The sequence below is a fragment of the Geotrypetes seraphini genome, chromosome 4, assembly GCF_902459505.1.
Source record: "Geotrypetes seraphini chromosome 4, aGeoSer1.1, whole genome shotgun sequence".
Classification (NCBI taxonomy): Eukaryota; Metazoa; Chordata; class Amphibia; order Gymnophiona; family Dermophiidae; genus Geotrypetes; species Geotrypetes seraphini.
In genome coordinates, this window is record NC_047087.1 from 324,032,508 (window position 1) to 324,046,932 (window position 14,425).

The 14,425-nt window shown below is 49.3% G+C and overlaps 1 protein-coding gene across 1 annotated transcript in view; it reads left to right on the forward strand.

Annotated features, from left to right (window-relative positions):
- BUB3 (BUB3 mitotic checkpoint protein) overlaps positions 1-14,425 on the forward strand; it is a 170,782-nt gene that overhangs the window by 74,038 nt on the left and 82,319 nt on the right. Inside the window, 1 exon segment of the mRNA XM_033942986.1 lies at positions 6,308-6,459. Within this exon segment, the coding sequence (XP_033798877.1) occupies positions 6,308-6,459 (152 nt within the window).

The following is a 14,425-nucleotide window of genomic DNA, read 5'->3' on the forward strand; positions in this document are numbered from 1 at the left end:
AGTAAGTAACTGTGCTTTTTGTGCTTGATCTGGGGAAGCCTTTCTTCAGGCTGAACCACACCATGGTTGTGGTTGCTGTAGGCTAGTGTATCTCCTACCGAGATCTCTGAGACGCTTTCCCCGTTGGTGAGTACCAGGTCGAGGATCGCCTGGGCCCTAGTAGGCTCCATTACCATTTGTTTGAGATGTGCTCCCTTTATGGAGTTTAATAGCCTCCTGCTAGCGCTGGTTGTCACTGAAAGTGTGTTCCAGTCTGCATCAGGCATATTGAAGTCCCCTAGTATACAGTGTCCCCCCGTAGAGGTGATATTCTCAATGTCTTCAATTAAGTCTGCGTCCATTGTCTTCCAGTTGTCTTGAGGGTCTGTATACCACACACCAAGATACAGGCACTTTTCTCTGCCTCTTGCCAGGTATTACACAGAGGGATTCCCCGGTGTTACTTGACATCTGTGATCCTGGTGGTTTTGATGTCCTCTTTATGTATAGTGCTACCCCACCACCTAACCTGCCACACTCTGTCCCGACGTAGTAGGTTATAACCCGGTATAGCCATATCCCACTCATGAGAGTCCATTAACCAAGTTTCGGATATCGCCACCCACGTCTAGTTCAGCATTCCTTATTTCAGTCTCCAGTTCCAGAATTTTATTGCCTAAACTGTGTGCATTAACATACATAGCCCTCCACACCTTATGTTACTAAGTCCCTTTGATACTTTTTCTACCTGAGTTGGTGTGACCCCTAGAGAACTGGTTGCAGTGTGGGTGCTTATCTCAGTGTTTGACTCACCTCATCAGGTATATTCCTTACTGCACTGGTAATGTGAGTAGGGTACCCGCCCCCAACATACCTAGTTTAAAGCCCTGCGAAGCAGGCGGGCTAGTCGGTGTCTGAAGACATACTTACCTCTACTGGTCAGGATGGAGTCCGTCTGGTCCCTGAAGTCCCTGTAGCGCACTCTCCATGGTTCAGGAATCCGAAGTTCATATCCCGGCACCATCCCTGTAGCCACTCGTATAGTCCTCAGGATATGCTCGTCCCTGGCTCTCCCTTTGCCTCTAACTGGGAGGATTTGAGGAGAAGACCACCTGCGCTCCAGTCCGCTTCAGCCTCTCACCCAGGGTTCCAAAGTCTCTGGTGATGTTCTCCAGGATGTTCCTGGCAGTGTCGTTTGTTCCCACATGAATGAGAAGCATGGGAAAGTTGTCTTGAGGCCTGAGTAGTCTATCAAGACAGGTGGTGACATCCCGTATCCTGGCTCCAGGCAGACAGCAGACCTCCCTCGATTGCATATCCGGTCTGCAAATTGTCCCTCGGTGCTCCTCAGCATGGAGTCCCCAATAACTATTACTACTGCGCTTCTTCATAGGGGGTCGGTCATTGTTCCGGAGATGGAGCTATGAGTGGGGCCTGCTGTTGTTCCTCATCGGCAGTTCCTTCCTGAAGAATCTGGAGATCTGTTCCTCAGGATGAGTTGAGGGGTTGATGTAGAGCTGCCCTGTTGGTGAGAAAAAGAAGAAGATGAAGAGATTGAAAACGGTGGGGACGGTCTCCTGTGTTTGCCCGTTGAGGGAGGTCACCAGCTATGCAGGAGTCAGTGGTCGTCAGCCATTTCCTGTATCCCCAATTGTTGGTCTCAAAGCTGATGATTTGGGCGTCCCGAGGATGGACTTGTCATGGGCCTGCTCAGTGATTTGGGACAGCTCCTGGACGACTCCATCGATGTAGGCCTCATCCTCCTGGATGCTTCTCAGGTGTTTCACCTCCTCACTGAGGCTCCTTAGTTCCTGCATGAGGTCACCATCCAACTGGTCTGCCTCCTCCATCGGTGTAGAGACTGTAGTGTAGTGCTGGGGGATGGCCTCGGTCTGCACAGAGACCTCTGTCCACCGTCCTGGGTCCTCCTCCTTTAGCATGCAGTCCGTGGTCACCTCCTGGATCCCCATGGCGATTGGAATGATGGACTTCATTGTAGACTTGGTGCTTCTTGTCCTCCCTGCCATATCTAAGTTGTAAGCTAGGTCTGCCTGTCAGTAAGATAAAGAATTAGAAAAGTTAGAGAATTGGAAAATTTAGAGTTTGAAAGAATAGGGTGTCTGAGAGATTAAGAGATTAGGGTATCTGAGAGGGTGGCTGTCTGTGAGTTAGTGTGAGAGTTTGTACGATTAGGGTGAAGGAATAGGGTGTTTGAGAGGACCTCTGCCGCCCTAAGATGTCCTTGTTGTCTGTAAGTTTGCTCTTCTTAAGGCTCCTCGCAAAGGCGCTCTCGCTAAGGCGAGCGCCTTTGCCGCGTGCCGAACGGCTGCGCGCCGTTGGCTCCTCCCCCTTTATGGAGGAGTTCGGCCCCGATGTGCTGCTGATGTCGGAGGAGTGGGCAGAGCTATCTCTCGCCTCTGCCCCTCTCTGTATCCTGCCTGCCTCTCTCTCTTCTCTTTCACGTGCTGTTATCTGCCTGCCTCTTGCTCTGCTCTCCTCAGCCGCCTCCCGATTCTCTCCGGCTGCCTCCTCCGCTGCTCACAAAGGTCTCCGCGCCATTGTCTCCTCCCCCTTTATGGAGGAGTTCGGCCCCGATGTGCTGCTGATGTCGGAGGGGTGGGCGGAGCTCTCTCTCGCCTCTGCCCCTCTCTGTATCCTGCCTGCCTCTCTCTCTTCTCCTTCACGTGCTGTTATCTGCCTGCCTCTCGCTCCGCTCTCCTCAGCCGCCTCCCGATTCTCTCCGGCTGCCTCCGCTGCTCACAAGGGTCTCCGTGCCGTTGGCTCCTCCCCCTTTATGAAGGAGTTCGGCTTTAAACAACAATGCTAGCTTAAATGAAATCCTAAATTGAATGGGTAACCAGTGTAACTCAAAAACACTGCAGTAATATCAAAACGAGAAGTTTCAGAAATCAAACGCGCTGTAGCATTTTGAGCTATCTAAAGAGCCCTAATCAAATTTTTAGGAAGTGACAAAAACCACATGATATAATAAAGGATTGATAAAAGCTTGAACAGCGCAAAAGTTACCATAGCTTAGAAAATCACATTAAGTTCCTCAAAAACTTCAACTTATTAAAAAAAAACCCACATTGAACCCTCTCTTTACCTGTGCTTTGATATAACGGCTAAAGTGGAGAGCGGCCGCACGATACTTAAATTCCTAGATTTCAAACGTACGGACTTTAATGCAATGGGAAAGTACCTGAAGAAAGAGCTGTTAGGATGGGAGGACATAAGAGAAGTGGAAAGACAGTGGTCTAAGCTGAAAGGAGCGATAAAAATGGCTACGGACCTTTATGTGAAGAAAATCAATAAAAACAAGAGAAAAAGGAAGCCGATATGGTTCTCCAACCTAGTGGCTGAGAAAATAAAGGCGAAAGAGTTGGCGTTCATGAAATATAAAAAAACCCAAGAAGAGGAGAGCAGAAAGGACTACAGGGTGAAATTGAAAGAAGCCAAGAGAGAAATACGTTTGGCGAAGGCACAGGCGGAAGAACAAATGGCTAAAAATGTAAAAAAGGGAGATAAAAATTTTTTTCAGATATATTAGTGAAAGGAAGAAGATAAAAAATGGAATTGCTAGGCTAAAAGATGCTGGGAACAAATATGTGGAGAGTGATGAGGAGAAAGCAAATGTGCTAAACAAATACTTCTGTTTGGTGTTCACAGAAGAAAATCCTGGAGAAGGACCGAGATTGTCTGGCAAAGTTACACGAGAAAATGGAGTAGATTCTGCGCCGTTCACGGAGGAGGGTGTTTATGAGCAACTTGAAAAACTGAAGGTGGACAAAGCGATGGGACCAGACGGGATCCATCCCAGGATACTAAGGGAACTCAGAGAGGTTCTGGCGAGTCCTATAAAAGACTTGTTCAACAAATCTCTGGAGACGGGAGTGATTCCTGGGGATTGGAGGAGAGCGGATGTGGTCCCTATTCATAAAAGTGGTCACAAGGATGAAGCAGGAAACTACAGGCCGGTGAGCCTCACTTCAGTTGTTGGAAAAATAATGGAAGTGTTGCTGAAAGAAAGGATAGTATATTTTCTTGAATCTAATGGGTTACAGGATCCGAGGCAACATGGCTTTACAAAAGGTAAATCGTGCCAAACGAACCTGATTGAATTTTTTGATTGGGTGACCAGAGAGCTGGATCGAGGACATATGCTAGATGTAATTTACTTGGATTTCAGCAAAGCCTTTGATACAGTTCCTCATAGGAGGCTGTTGAACAAACTTGAAGGGCTGAAGTTAGGACCCAAAGTGGTGAACTGGGTCAGAAACTGGCTGTCGGACAGACGCCAGAGGGTGGTGGTTAATGGAAGTCGCTCGAAGGAAGGAAAGGTGACTAGTGGAGTCCCTCAGGGTTCGGTGCTGGGGCCAATCCTGTTCAATATGTATGTAAGTGACATTGCTGAAGGGTTAGAAGGAAAAGTGTGCCTTTTTGCAGATGATACCAAAATTTGTAACAGAGTAGACACCGTAGAGGGAGTGGAAAATATGAAAAAGGATCTGCAAAAGTTAGAGGAATGGTCTAATGCCTGGCAACTAAAATTCAATGCAAAGAAATGCAGAGTAATGCATTTGGGGATATAGGAAGGAACCGTATATGCTGGGAGGAGAGAAGCTGATATGCACGGACGGGGAGAGGGACCTTGGGGTGATAGTGTCCGAAGATCTAAAGGCGAAAAAACAGTGTGACAAGGCAGTGGCTGCTGCCAGAAGGATTCTGGGCTGTATAAAGAGAGGCGTAGTCAGTAGAAGGAAGAAGGTGTTGATGCCCCTGTACAGGTCATTGGTGAGGCCCCACTTGGAGTATTGTGTTCAGTTTTGGAGACCGTATCTGGCGAAAGACGTAAGAAGACTTGAGGCGGTCCAGAGGAGGGCGACAAAAATGATAGGAGGCTTGCGCCAGAAGACGTATGAGGAGAGACTGGAAGCCCTGAATATGTATACCCTAGAGGAAAGGAGAGACAGGGGAGATATGATTCAGACGTTCAAATACTTAAAGGGTATTAACGTAGAACAAAATCTTTTCCAGAGAAAGGAAAATGGTAAAACCAGAGGACATAATTTGAGGTTGAGGGGTGGTAGATTCAGGGGCAATGTTAGGAAATTCTACTTTACGGAGAGGGTGGTGGATGCCTGGAATGCGCTCCCGAGAGAGGTGGTGGAGAGTAAAACTGTGACTGAGTTCAAAGAAGCGTGGGATGAACACAGAAGATTTAGAATCAGAAAATAATATTAAAGATTGAACTAGGCCAGTTACTGGGCAGACTTGTACGGTCTGTGTCTGTGCATGGCCGTTTGGAGGAGGATGGGCAGGGGAGGGCTTCAATGGCTGGGAGGGTGTAGATGGGCTGGAGTAAGTCTTAACAGAGATTTCGGCAGTTGGAACCCAAGCACAGTACCGGGTAAAGCTTTGGATTCTCGCCCAGAAATAGCTAAGAAGAAAAAAAAAAAAAAAATTTTTTTAAATTGAATCAGGTTGGGCAGACTGGATGGACCATTCGGGTCTTTATCTGCCGTCATCTACTATGTTACTATGTGCTTTCATAGCTAACCATCACACTGAGGTATTTTACTTTCTATACAATGAAAATCTTCACATCATAAATTATTTTTTTTTATAAATCTTTATTCATTTTTATCTCATACATCAAGTGAAGATACACATATTAAATCAATTTTTACAAAACACTTGAAATTACAATCATATAATCTTATAGAATAAGAATAAATACCCCCCGCAATGATCAATACTTAATTGACAATATTATACATAAATTAAAAATTTAGGAAACTTTAAGAAACACGAGAATTTGATAGAAACCAAATCTGAGTTTTGCTCATATTTAAGTGCAATCTTATAGCCATCAACCATGAATTAATTGTCTGTAAACATAACTTTAAAAATGATAAAGGATGGTCATCTGGTTAGCAGTTATTGCAGTGCATTCTTTGTTTATATTCTAGAGTTAATTTAGTTTTAGGTTTGTTTTATCAGAAATATTGGTAAGCCGTGGGCTGCACAAGAGCCTATATAAGGTTATGTCATCAAAACAGTGATTCTTGGTCGCATAATCTCCACATGTCTGGACTGGGCTGGAGGAACTTGAATGAAAATTAGGAGGTACATATGTCCTAATTGCTTCTAGTGTGTTTTCTTCCCCTGAGAAATTGCTTTTGGTAAAACTGCTGGATTTGAGGTACGGGTTTGTGTTCCTGTTTATGCTGTTGTGTGCACAATACTGTTTTCCTCATTCTGTTGCCCAGTAGGGGTGTGATGTATGTGAGCTGCAGGGACTCCTGACCTGAGCTGCTTTTTGCAGAATCGGTGGTTGGAACTCATGAGGCCCCCATCAGGTGTGTGGAATTCTGCCCCGAGGTGAACGTTATGGTGACTGGAAGCTGGGATCAGATGGTTAAGTTATGGGATCCCCGAAGCCCATGCAACGCAGGAACCTTCTCTCAACCAGATAAGGTGTGTGCACTGCTTCTCATTGTCAAGGGATGCTTTCTGAAGGATATTGTCCCTCGTGGTTAGTCTAGCTAGCCATGTGGGGCTTTCTTGTTCAAGGAACCAAACTTTTAGGCTGATATGTTTTTTGTTTCATTTATGCTTCTTTGTCATTTTGTACAATTTGCCCTTCACTATTTGGTTATGGTGTTCTTTTCTCTGCTTTTTGGTTTTATATATTGTACTTCGCTTTGGTTCGCTGTAGTGATAAAGCCAAATCTAGAAAGTTTTAATAAATAGTAAATGATTTGACCTGTGCTTGAAGGCGGGTATTAATTGCCTGAAAGATTTGGCAAGCGCAAAGCGATGTTATCACTTATTTATTTATTCAATTTTCAATACCGTACTCCCAGGAGAGCTCAGAATGGTTTAAATGGGGTTATTCAGGTACTCAAGCATTTTTCCCTGTCTGTCCCGGTGGGCTTGCAATCTATCTAATGTACCTGGGGCATTGGGAGGATGAAGTGACTTGCCCAGGGTCACAAGGAGCAGTGTGGGTTTGAACCCACAACCCCAGGGTGCTGAGGCTGTAGCTTTAACCACTGCGCCACACTCTCACTTCAAAGTTTCCTCAGCAGATCAGATGTTGCTAGTTTTGAGAGACATTTCAGGAGCTCATCCTAATATGATATGCCATTGTAGGTGTGTGTGTGTGCTGCTAATTTAAAATATGAGCTGAAGCGTTTTGCAGTCGGAAATCCATTTAAATTTTGTTCTAAAATCTAAATATAAGGCAGAAATCCTACTGCAGTTATTCAGCTCAGTGCAGCCTATTCTATTAGTTACTTTATATCTTTCTTTCAAGATTGTAGAGGTATGCATGGGGACATATTCTGGTCCTCAGTCAATTCTTTTAACTGTCTCCACTCCATCTCCCAGATGCAAAAAAGTAGAAAAGTCTCCGTCACATTGGTGCCAGCCCTGCCCTGTCTCCATAGTTTTGTTTCCCATCCCCAACCTGCATTTAACAGGTCTTGTAATGCCATGTTTTCCTTTCTCCCTCCCTGTCCTCAGGTCCAACTCCCTTCCCTCCCCCCATTTATTTACAGGCAATCCCTGGGGTTAAGAACAAATTCTGTTTTGAACACTGTCCTTAAGTCATATTTGTATGCATCTTGGATCATGTATGAATCTGTGTGTATTTGGCCTACTTAATTTGAAAGAGCAGTGGGTAGGGATGTCAGTTTTGTAGAAGGAGGGAGAGTATAAATCTCTCTGGACTAGCATAGGGAAGTAGAAAATGTTATTTCTGTGTCGCCTTCTAGACCGATACAGTTCTTTACTGATGGATAATATCTCACTGTGACCAGCAGGTAGAGAATGAGACCAAAACTTGGTTGTAGTGTATTAGCTGAGGCTCCCCCTCTTAAACCAGTCGTTCTCAGTCTCCAAGCAGGTGAGAGAGGAAAAAATTAAGGTTTCCCGCGTTGCTTTTGGAATTTGTTTAGGACTCATGGTCCCGTTTCTAGTGCCAGATGGAGCTTGGATGGGTCCTGTTTGGGGGTCCGTCCGACCTCGGGGGTATCAAACCCGGTGGGTCTCGAGCCTGGTCCCTCACCCCTCCTTTCCTCCACCTCCCCAAGTTTTTGTAGCGGTGACTCAGCTGGCAGCTTATCTATTGATACGGTCAGGCTTCCAGCTTAGACAGCCAGTGGAGTCTGTTCTTTGGGAGAAAAAAAATCCCTTTCAATTTGCTGTATTTTTCAACTAACCGGCACTTTTCTTTTAGCTAGGTTGCATGTGGAGCAACGAGCACTTTGCAGGGAAAAAGTGCTCATTGTGCTCCAGACGTGAGGCACTCGCAGCCGGCCTGTGCAAGCGCTGTGCATGCCAGAGTGGTGGGGGGTCCTCATTGGCATTAGGTGCCGGCGGCAAGGGAATCTCGCTGCAAGTGCCTTGCAAGTCGGCAGCAGACAGCGGGGAAGCCCGAGCTTTCCCCGCCCATGGAGGGATTTCCCTAGCCGCCGACAGTCAGGGTAAAAAATATTCCCATACCGCTGCTGCCGTCTTGCCTGCTGTAGCGGCTGGGGTGATTCAGGCCTCACAGTCGCTGCAGGCCTCCGGAGCTCCGATTTTGGTGGTTTCAACCCCAATTTTGGCAGGAAACTCCTCTATCATTTCTGTAGCCTCAGGTGACCTTCCCCCCTGTATTGGAAAAACAGGGGCAGATTTCAGCTGAGTCCCCTGCTGTGGTAGGGTGTCCCTTGGGGCCGCCAGGAGTGTTTTCCACAGAATTTGTTATCCCAGGACAAGTAGGCAGGTATTCTCACTAGTGGGTGATGTCATCCGATAGAGCCCCGATACGGACGTCTCGCAAGCATGTCTTGCTTGAAGAAACTTAGAAGTTTCGAGATGCCCGCACCACGCATGCGCCAGTGCCTTCCCGCCCGATGGTCCGGGCGTGTCTCCTCAGTTCTTTTTCTTCCGCGGAGCTGAGAAGTTCAACTTCAAGTCTGCGCCCATTGAATCTGTTTTTTGCCTTCTCCATTGCCGCGGGTTGGGTTCTTTTGGCTCTCCCGTGCGTTTGTTTGTTTCTTTGATTTCTTTTTTCAAAAAAAAAAAAAAAAAAAAATTTTTCTTCCGACACCGGGTCGGCCGCGTGGCTGGGGACCTTGCGGCGGTGCTTTTCTGGCCTATGTCCCGGCCGATCACCGGTTTTAAAAAGTGTAGCAAGTGCCAGCGCGCGATTTCGCTCACGGACCCGCATCGACGCTGCCTTCAGTGTCTGGGTCCGGATCACTTTCCGAAATCGTGCCAGCCTTGCTCCACTTTGACGGCGCGAGCGTTTAAGCGCCACTGCCTGCTGTGGGAGTCCATGTTCAAGATGGAAGCTTCATTGGATCCTACAGCTTCGACATCGACTGGTGCTTCGACTTCGTCAACGAAGCCCTCTGCCTCCCCGGCTGCTTCGGGCCTTCTGAAACCGGCCTCGTTCACGCCGGTTTCGGCCTCATCCTCGGCGCCGGTGCCTTCCTCTGTCTCCTCGGAACAGGTACCGACCCCCATTGTTCCACCGGTGGTGCTTAAAGTGCCGAAGGCTGGCAAGCAGAAGCACGCTGCACCGAAAGAGCGCGGAGACCGTGCGGAAGGGCCCCCTTTTGGTGCGGATCCCTCCATATCGGCTTCGTTGAAGTCTCTTCTGGAGGCTCAGTTTGTGGAACTCATGCACACCATGGGTCCCCGGCTGATTGCCTCGATCCAGGGTGACCTCCCGGTTCTGGTCCCAAGGGGCGGGCCGCCCCCTCCTCCTCCGCGCCGCTCGACCTCGTTGCTCGGCGTGGAGGAACGGCGGGTGGTGTCCGGCTCATCGAGGCGGTCCTCGGTTAGTGACATGCCTCCCTTGGAGCCGATTCCATCGAGGAAGGCCCCTCCTGGAGAGATGCCTCCCTTGGAACCGATTCCCTCGAGAAAAGCCTCCCTTAGTGAACTGCCTCCTTTGGAGCCTATTACTCCGCCCCATGACACAGTGTGGCGTCCACCTTCGAGGCCTCCCAGTCCTGGGCATAGCAGGGGGCAGGACGAGTTCTTCCGGACCCCCTATCAAGCCTGGGCGGTTTCTGGGGAAGCACCGAATCTTCCACCTCTTCGATTGACAGCGTCGAGTCCTATCTGCTCCTTGGAGGCTTCTGGGGACCAGTATTCTCACAGGCGGGCCCGATCCCCGTCCAGACATCGAGAAGGGCATCGATCCAGACATTCTTCGAGGCATTCCTCTCGACCACTCGACAGTCTCGCCTCAGAAGAAGTTGCCCCGGATGGGGTATTCTGCTTCAGCTGGGTCTCCTCCGGGCCCGGAGTTCAAGGACCCTGAGGTTTTTTATTCGCCCTGTTGTTCGCAGGCCTCGGTGGAGCCTGAGGCCTCGACTTCGTCGAGTCCTTCTCGAAGACCGGCGCTGGCGGACCAGCTGTCCCTTTTCTCGTTTCTCCGACAGATGGCGGATGACATGGACATTACCCTCGATGTTGGGTCTCGATACTCCAAGGAGTACCTCGATACCATGCACTTGCCTCGTCCTCCGGCCGAGTCCTTACGCCTACCTCTGCACAAGCTCCTCGACCAGACCTTCATGAGGTGCTTTGAGTCTCCTTACTCTATCCCTGCGGTTCCTGGGAAGTTGGATGCTCGGTACCGCACGGTGCATCATAAGGGCTTCGAGGGACCTCAGCTTTCTCATCAGTCCCTCTTGGTGGAATCCTCGCTCAAGCGGTCTCATCCAGGCCAAGTGTATGCTTCGGTGCCTCCGGGCCGCGAGGGCAGAACCATGGACAAGTTTGGACGACGCATCTATCAGAATGCTATGATGACGTCTCGAGTCCTGAATTATAATTTCCACTTTGCCACCTATTTGGAATTTTTTCTGCATGTGCTTCGAAAATTCACGCCCTACATCGAGTCCCAGGCTCGATTTGAGTTTGAGGAAAGTGGTTGCTTCGCTGTCCCAACTTCGTCTTCAGTTGATGCAATCGGCCTATGATGCTTTCGAGCTCTTGGCCAGAGCTGCGGCCTGCTCTGTGGCAATGCGCCGTTTGGCCTGGTTGCGGACCATTGACATGGACCCGAATCTTCAGGACCGCCTGGCGAACGTCCCGTGTGCTGGGGCGGATCTTTTCGACGAATCCATCGAGACAGTCACGAAGAAATTGTCTGATCATGAAAAGTCCTTCCAGTCCATTCTTAGGCCGAAGCCTAAGCCTCAACAGTCTCGACCCTCTCGACCGCCATTGATCTATCAGCGGCGTTATCAGCCGAGGCAAGCTCCGCCTGCAAGACAACCTGCGAAGCGGCAGCCACCCCAGAAGGGTCAACCGAAGTCTCAGCCGGCTGCTATCCCTAAGGCTCCTCAGCCTTTTTGACTGTCTCTTCGAGGGCATAACCAGCCTCATTCTGCCTCCCCCTGTTTTTCCCATCGGAGGGCGCCTCCATCATTTTTACCATCGCTGGGAGGCCATAACCACCGACTTCTGGGTCCTTACTATCATCAGGGAGGGATACTCTCTTCATTTCCAGCGGGTCCCTCCAGACTTCCAACTTGACGCAGACCGCCCTTCTTCAGGAAGCTCAGGCTTTGCTCCAGCTTCGGGCCGTCGAGCTGGTCCCGTCGGACCAACTGAGCCAGGGGTTCTACTCCCGGTACTTCCTTGTTCCGAAGAAGACGGGCGACCTACGACCCATTTTGGACCTCAGGGTCCTCAACAAATTCCTAGTCAAAGAGAGGTTTCGCATGCTGACTCTTGCTTCTCTCTACCCCCTCCTCGAGCAGAACGACTGGTTATGCTCTCTGGATCTCAAGGAGGCCTACACTCACATTCCCATTCATCCGGCCTCATGCAAATTCCTCAGATTTCGGGTGGGACATCTGCATCTGCAGTATCGAGTGCTTCCTTTCGGCCTGTCCTCGTCTCCCAGAGTATTTACAAAGTGTCTGGTAGTGGTGGCCGCTGCACTCCGGAACCAGGGTCTTCAGGTATTTCCCTACCTCGACGACTGGCTCATCAAGGCTCCCTCGGCCTCAGGGGTCATCTCGGCGACCCTGTCCACAATTCTGTTCCTGCAGAGCTTGGGATTCGAGATCAACTTTCCCAAATCTCATCTTCAGCCGACCCAGTCTCTCCCCTTCATCGGGGCAGTCCTGGACACCATTCAGCTTCGAGCATTCTTTCCTCCTCAGCGCCTGGATGCTCTTCTTCATCTCTGCCAGTCTGTGTCTTCTCGCCAGTCCATCTCAGCGAGACACATGATGGTTCTCTTGGGCCACATGGCCTCTACAGTTCATGTGACGCCGTTTGCCAGACTCCATCTCAGAATTCCTCAGTGGACCCTGGCGTCTCAATGGACTCAGGTGTCGGATCCGTTGACTCGACACATCATCATCACTCCTGCTCTTCGGCAGTCTCTACTCTGGTGGATGACCTCTTCGAATCTATCCAGAGGTTTGCTGTTTCACACTCCTCCCCACCAGAAGGTTCTCACAACCGATTCCTCGACCTATGCCTGGGGAGCGCATCTGGATGGTCTTCGCACTCAGGGATTCTGGACCAGTGCGGACCGACTCCATCAAATCAATCTTCTGGAGCTCAGAACCATCTTCAATGCTCTTCAAGCTTTTCAACATCTGCTTCACGACATGGTGGTCCTCATTCGCACAGACAATCAGGTCACCATGTATTATGTCAACAAGCAGGGGGGCACGGGCTCGGCCTCCCTCTGCCAGGAAGCTCTCCGTGTCTGGGATTGGGCGGTTCGCCACAACGCCTTCCTCAAAGCTGTCTACATTCAGGGGAAGGACAATGTCTTGGCGGATAACTTAAGTCGTCTCCTCCAGCCTCACGAATGGTCACTGCATTCCTCGTCCCTTCATCAGATCTTTGCTCAGTGGGGGACGCCCCACAACTTCCAACTGCCTCTCTTTTGCTCCAGGATCTACACTCCTCATCACCTCGAGGCAGATGCCTTTCTGCTGGATTGGGGAAATCGCTTTCTGTATGCGTTTCCTCCATTTCCTCTCATTCAAAAGACTCTGGTCAAGCTGAAGTCCGACCATGCCACTATGATTCTAATAGCTCCTCGGTGGCCCAGACAACCTTGGTTCTCCCTTCTACTTCAACTCAGCAGCAGGGAGCCATTCCTTCTTCCAGTGTTTCCTTCACTGCTTACTCAGCATCAGGGATCTCTACTTCATCCCAACCTGCAGTCTCTCCACCTAACAGCTTGGTTCCTCTCAACGTAACTCCTCACCAGTTTTCCCAGGCGGTGAGGGATGTCTTGGAGGCTTCTAGGAAGCCTGTTACTCGTCAATGCTACTCCCAGAAATGGACTAGATTTTCTTCGTGGTGTGTTTCCAATTCTAAGGAGCCTCAGCGAGCCTCCCTATCCTCTGTGTTGGACTATCTTCTACACCTATCTCAGTCTGGTCTCAAGTCGACATCTATACGAGTCCACCTGAGTGCTATTGCGGCTTTCCATCAGCCTCTGCAAGGGAAACCTCTCTCTGCTCATCCTGTGGTTTCCAGATTTATGAAAGGACTTTTTCATGTCAATCCTCCTCTCAAACCGCCTCCAGTGGTTTGGGATCTCAATGTTGTCCTTTCTCAGCTTATGAAACCTCCTTTTGAACCTCTGAGACAGGCTCCACTAAAGTTTCTCACTTGGAAAGTGGTTTTTCTGGTGGCCCTCACATCTGCTCGCAGGGTCAGTGAGCTTCAGGCCTTGATGGCGGACCCACCTTTCACAGTATTCCATCATGACAAGGTGGTCCTCCGCACTCATCCGAAATTCCTGCCTAAGGTGGTCTCTGAATTTCATCTCAACCAATCCATTGTGCTTCCAGTGTTTTTTCCAAAGCCTCATTCTCATCCTGGAGAATCAGCTCTACACACTCTGGACTGTAAACGTGCTTTGGCTTTCTACCTGGATCGCACCAAACCACACAGAACTGCTCCTCAACTATTTGTCTCCTTTGATCCAAACAAGTTGGGACGACCTGTATCGAAGCGCACCATCTCCAACTGGATGGCGGCTTGTATCTCTTTCTGCTATGCCCAGGCTGGATTACCCCTTCCCTGTAAGGTCACAGCCCATAAGGTCAGAGCAATGGCAGCCTCTGTAGCCTTCCTCAGATCGACACCAATTGAGGAGATTTGTAGGGCTGCCACTTGGTCCTCGGTTCATACTTTCACCTCTCATTATTGTCTGGATACTTTCTCCAGATTGGATGGACAGTTTGGCCAAACAGTGTTACAAAATTTATTCTCCTAAGTTGCCAACTCTCCCACCATCCCATTGAGGTTAGCTTGGAGGTCACCCACTAGTGAGAATACCTGCCTGCTTGTCCTGGGATAAAGCAATGTTATTTACCGTAACAGTTGTTATCCAGGGACAGCAGGCAGATATTCTTGCGTCCCACCCACCTTCCCTGGGTTGGCTTCTCTA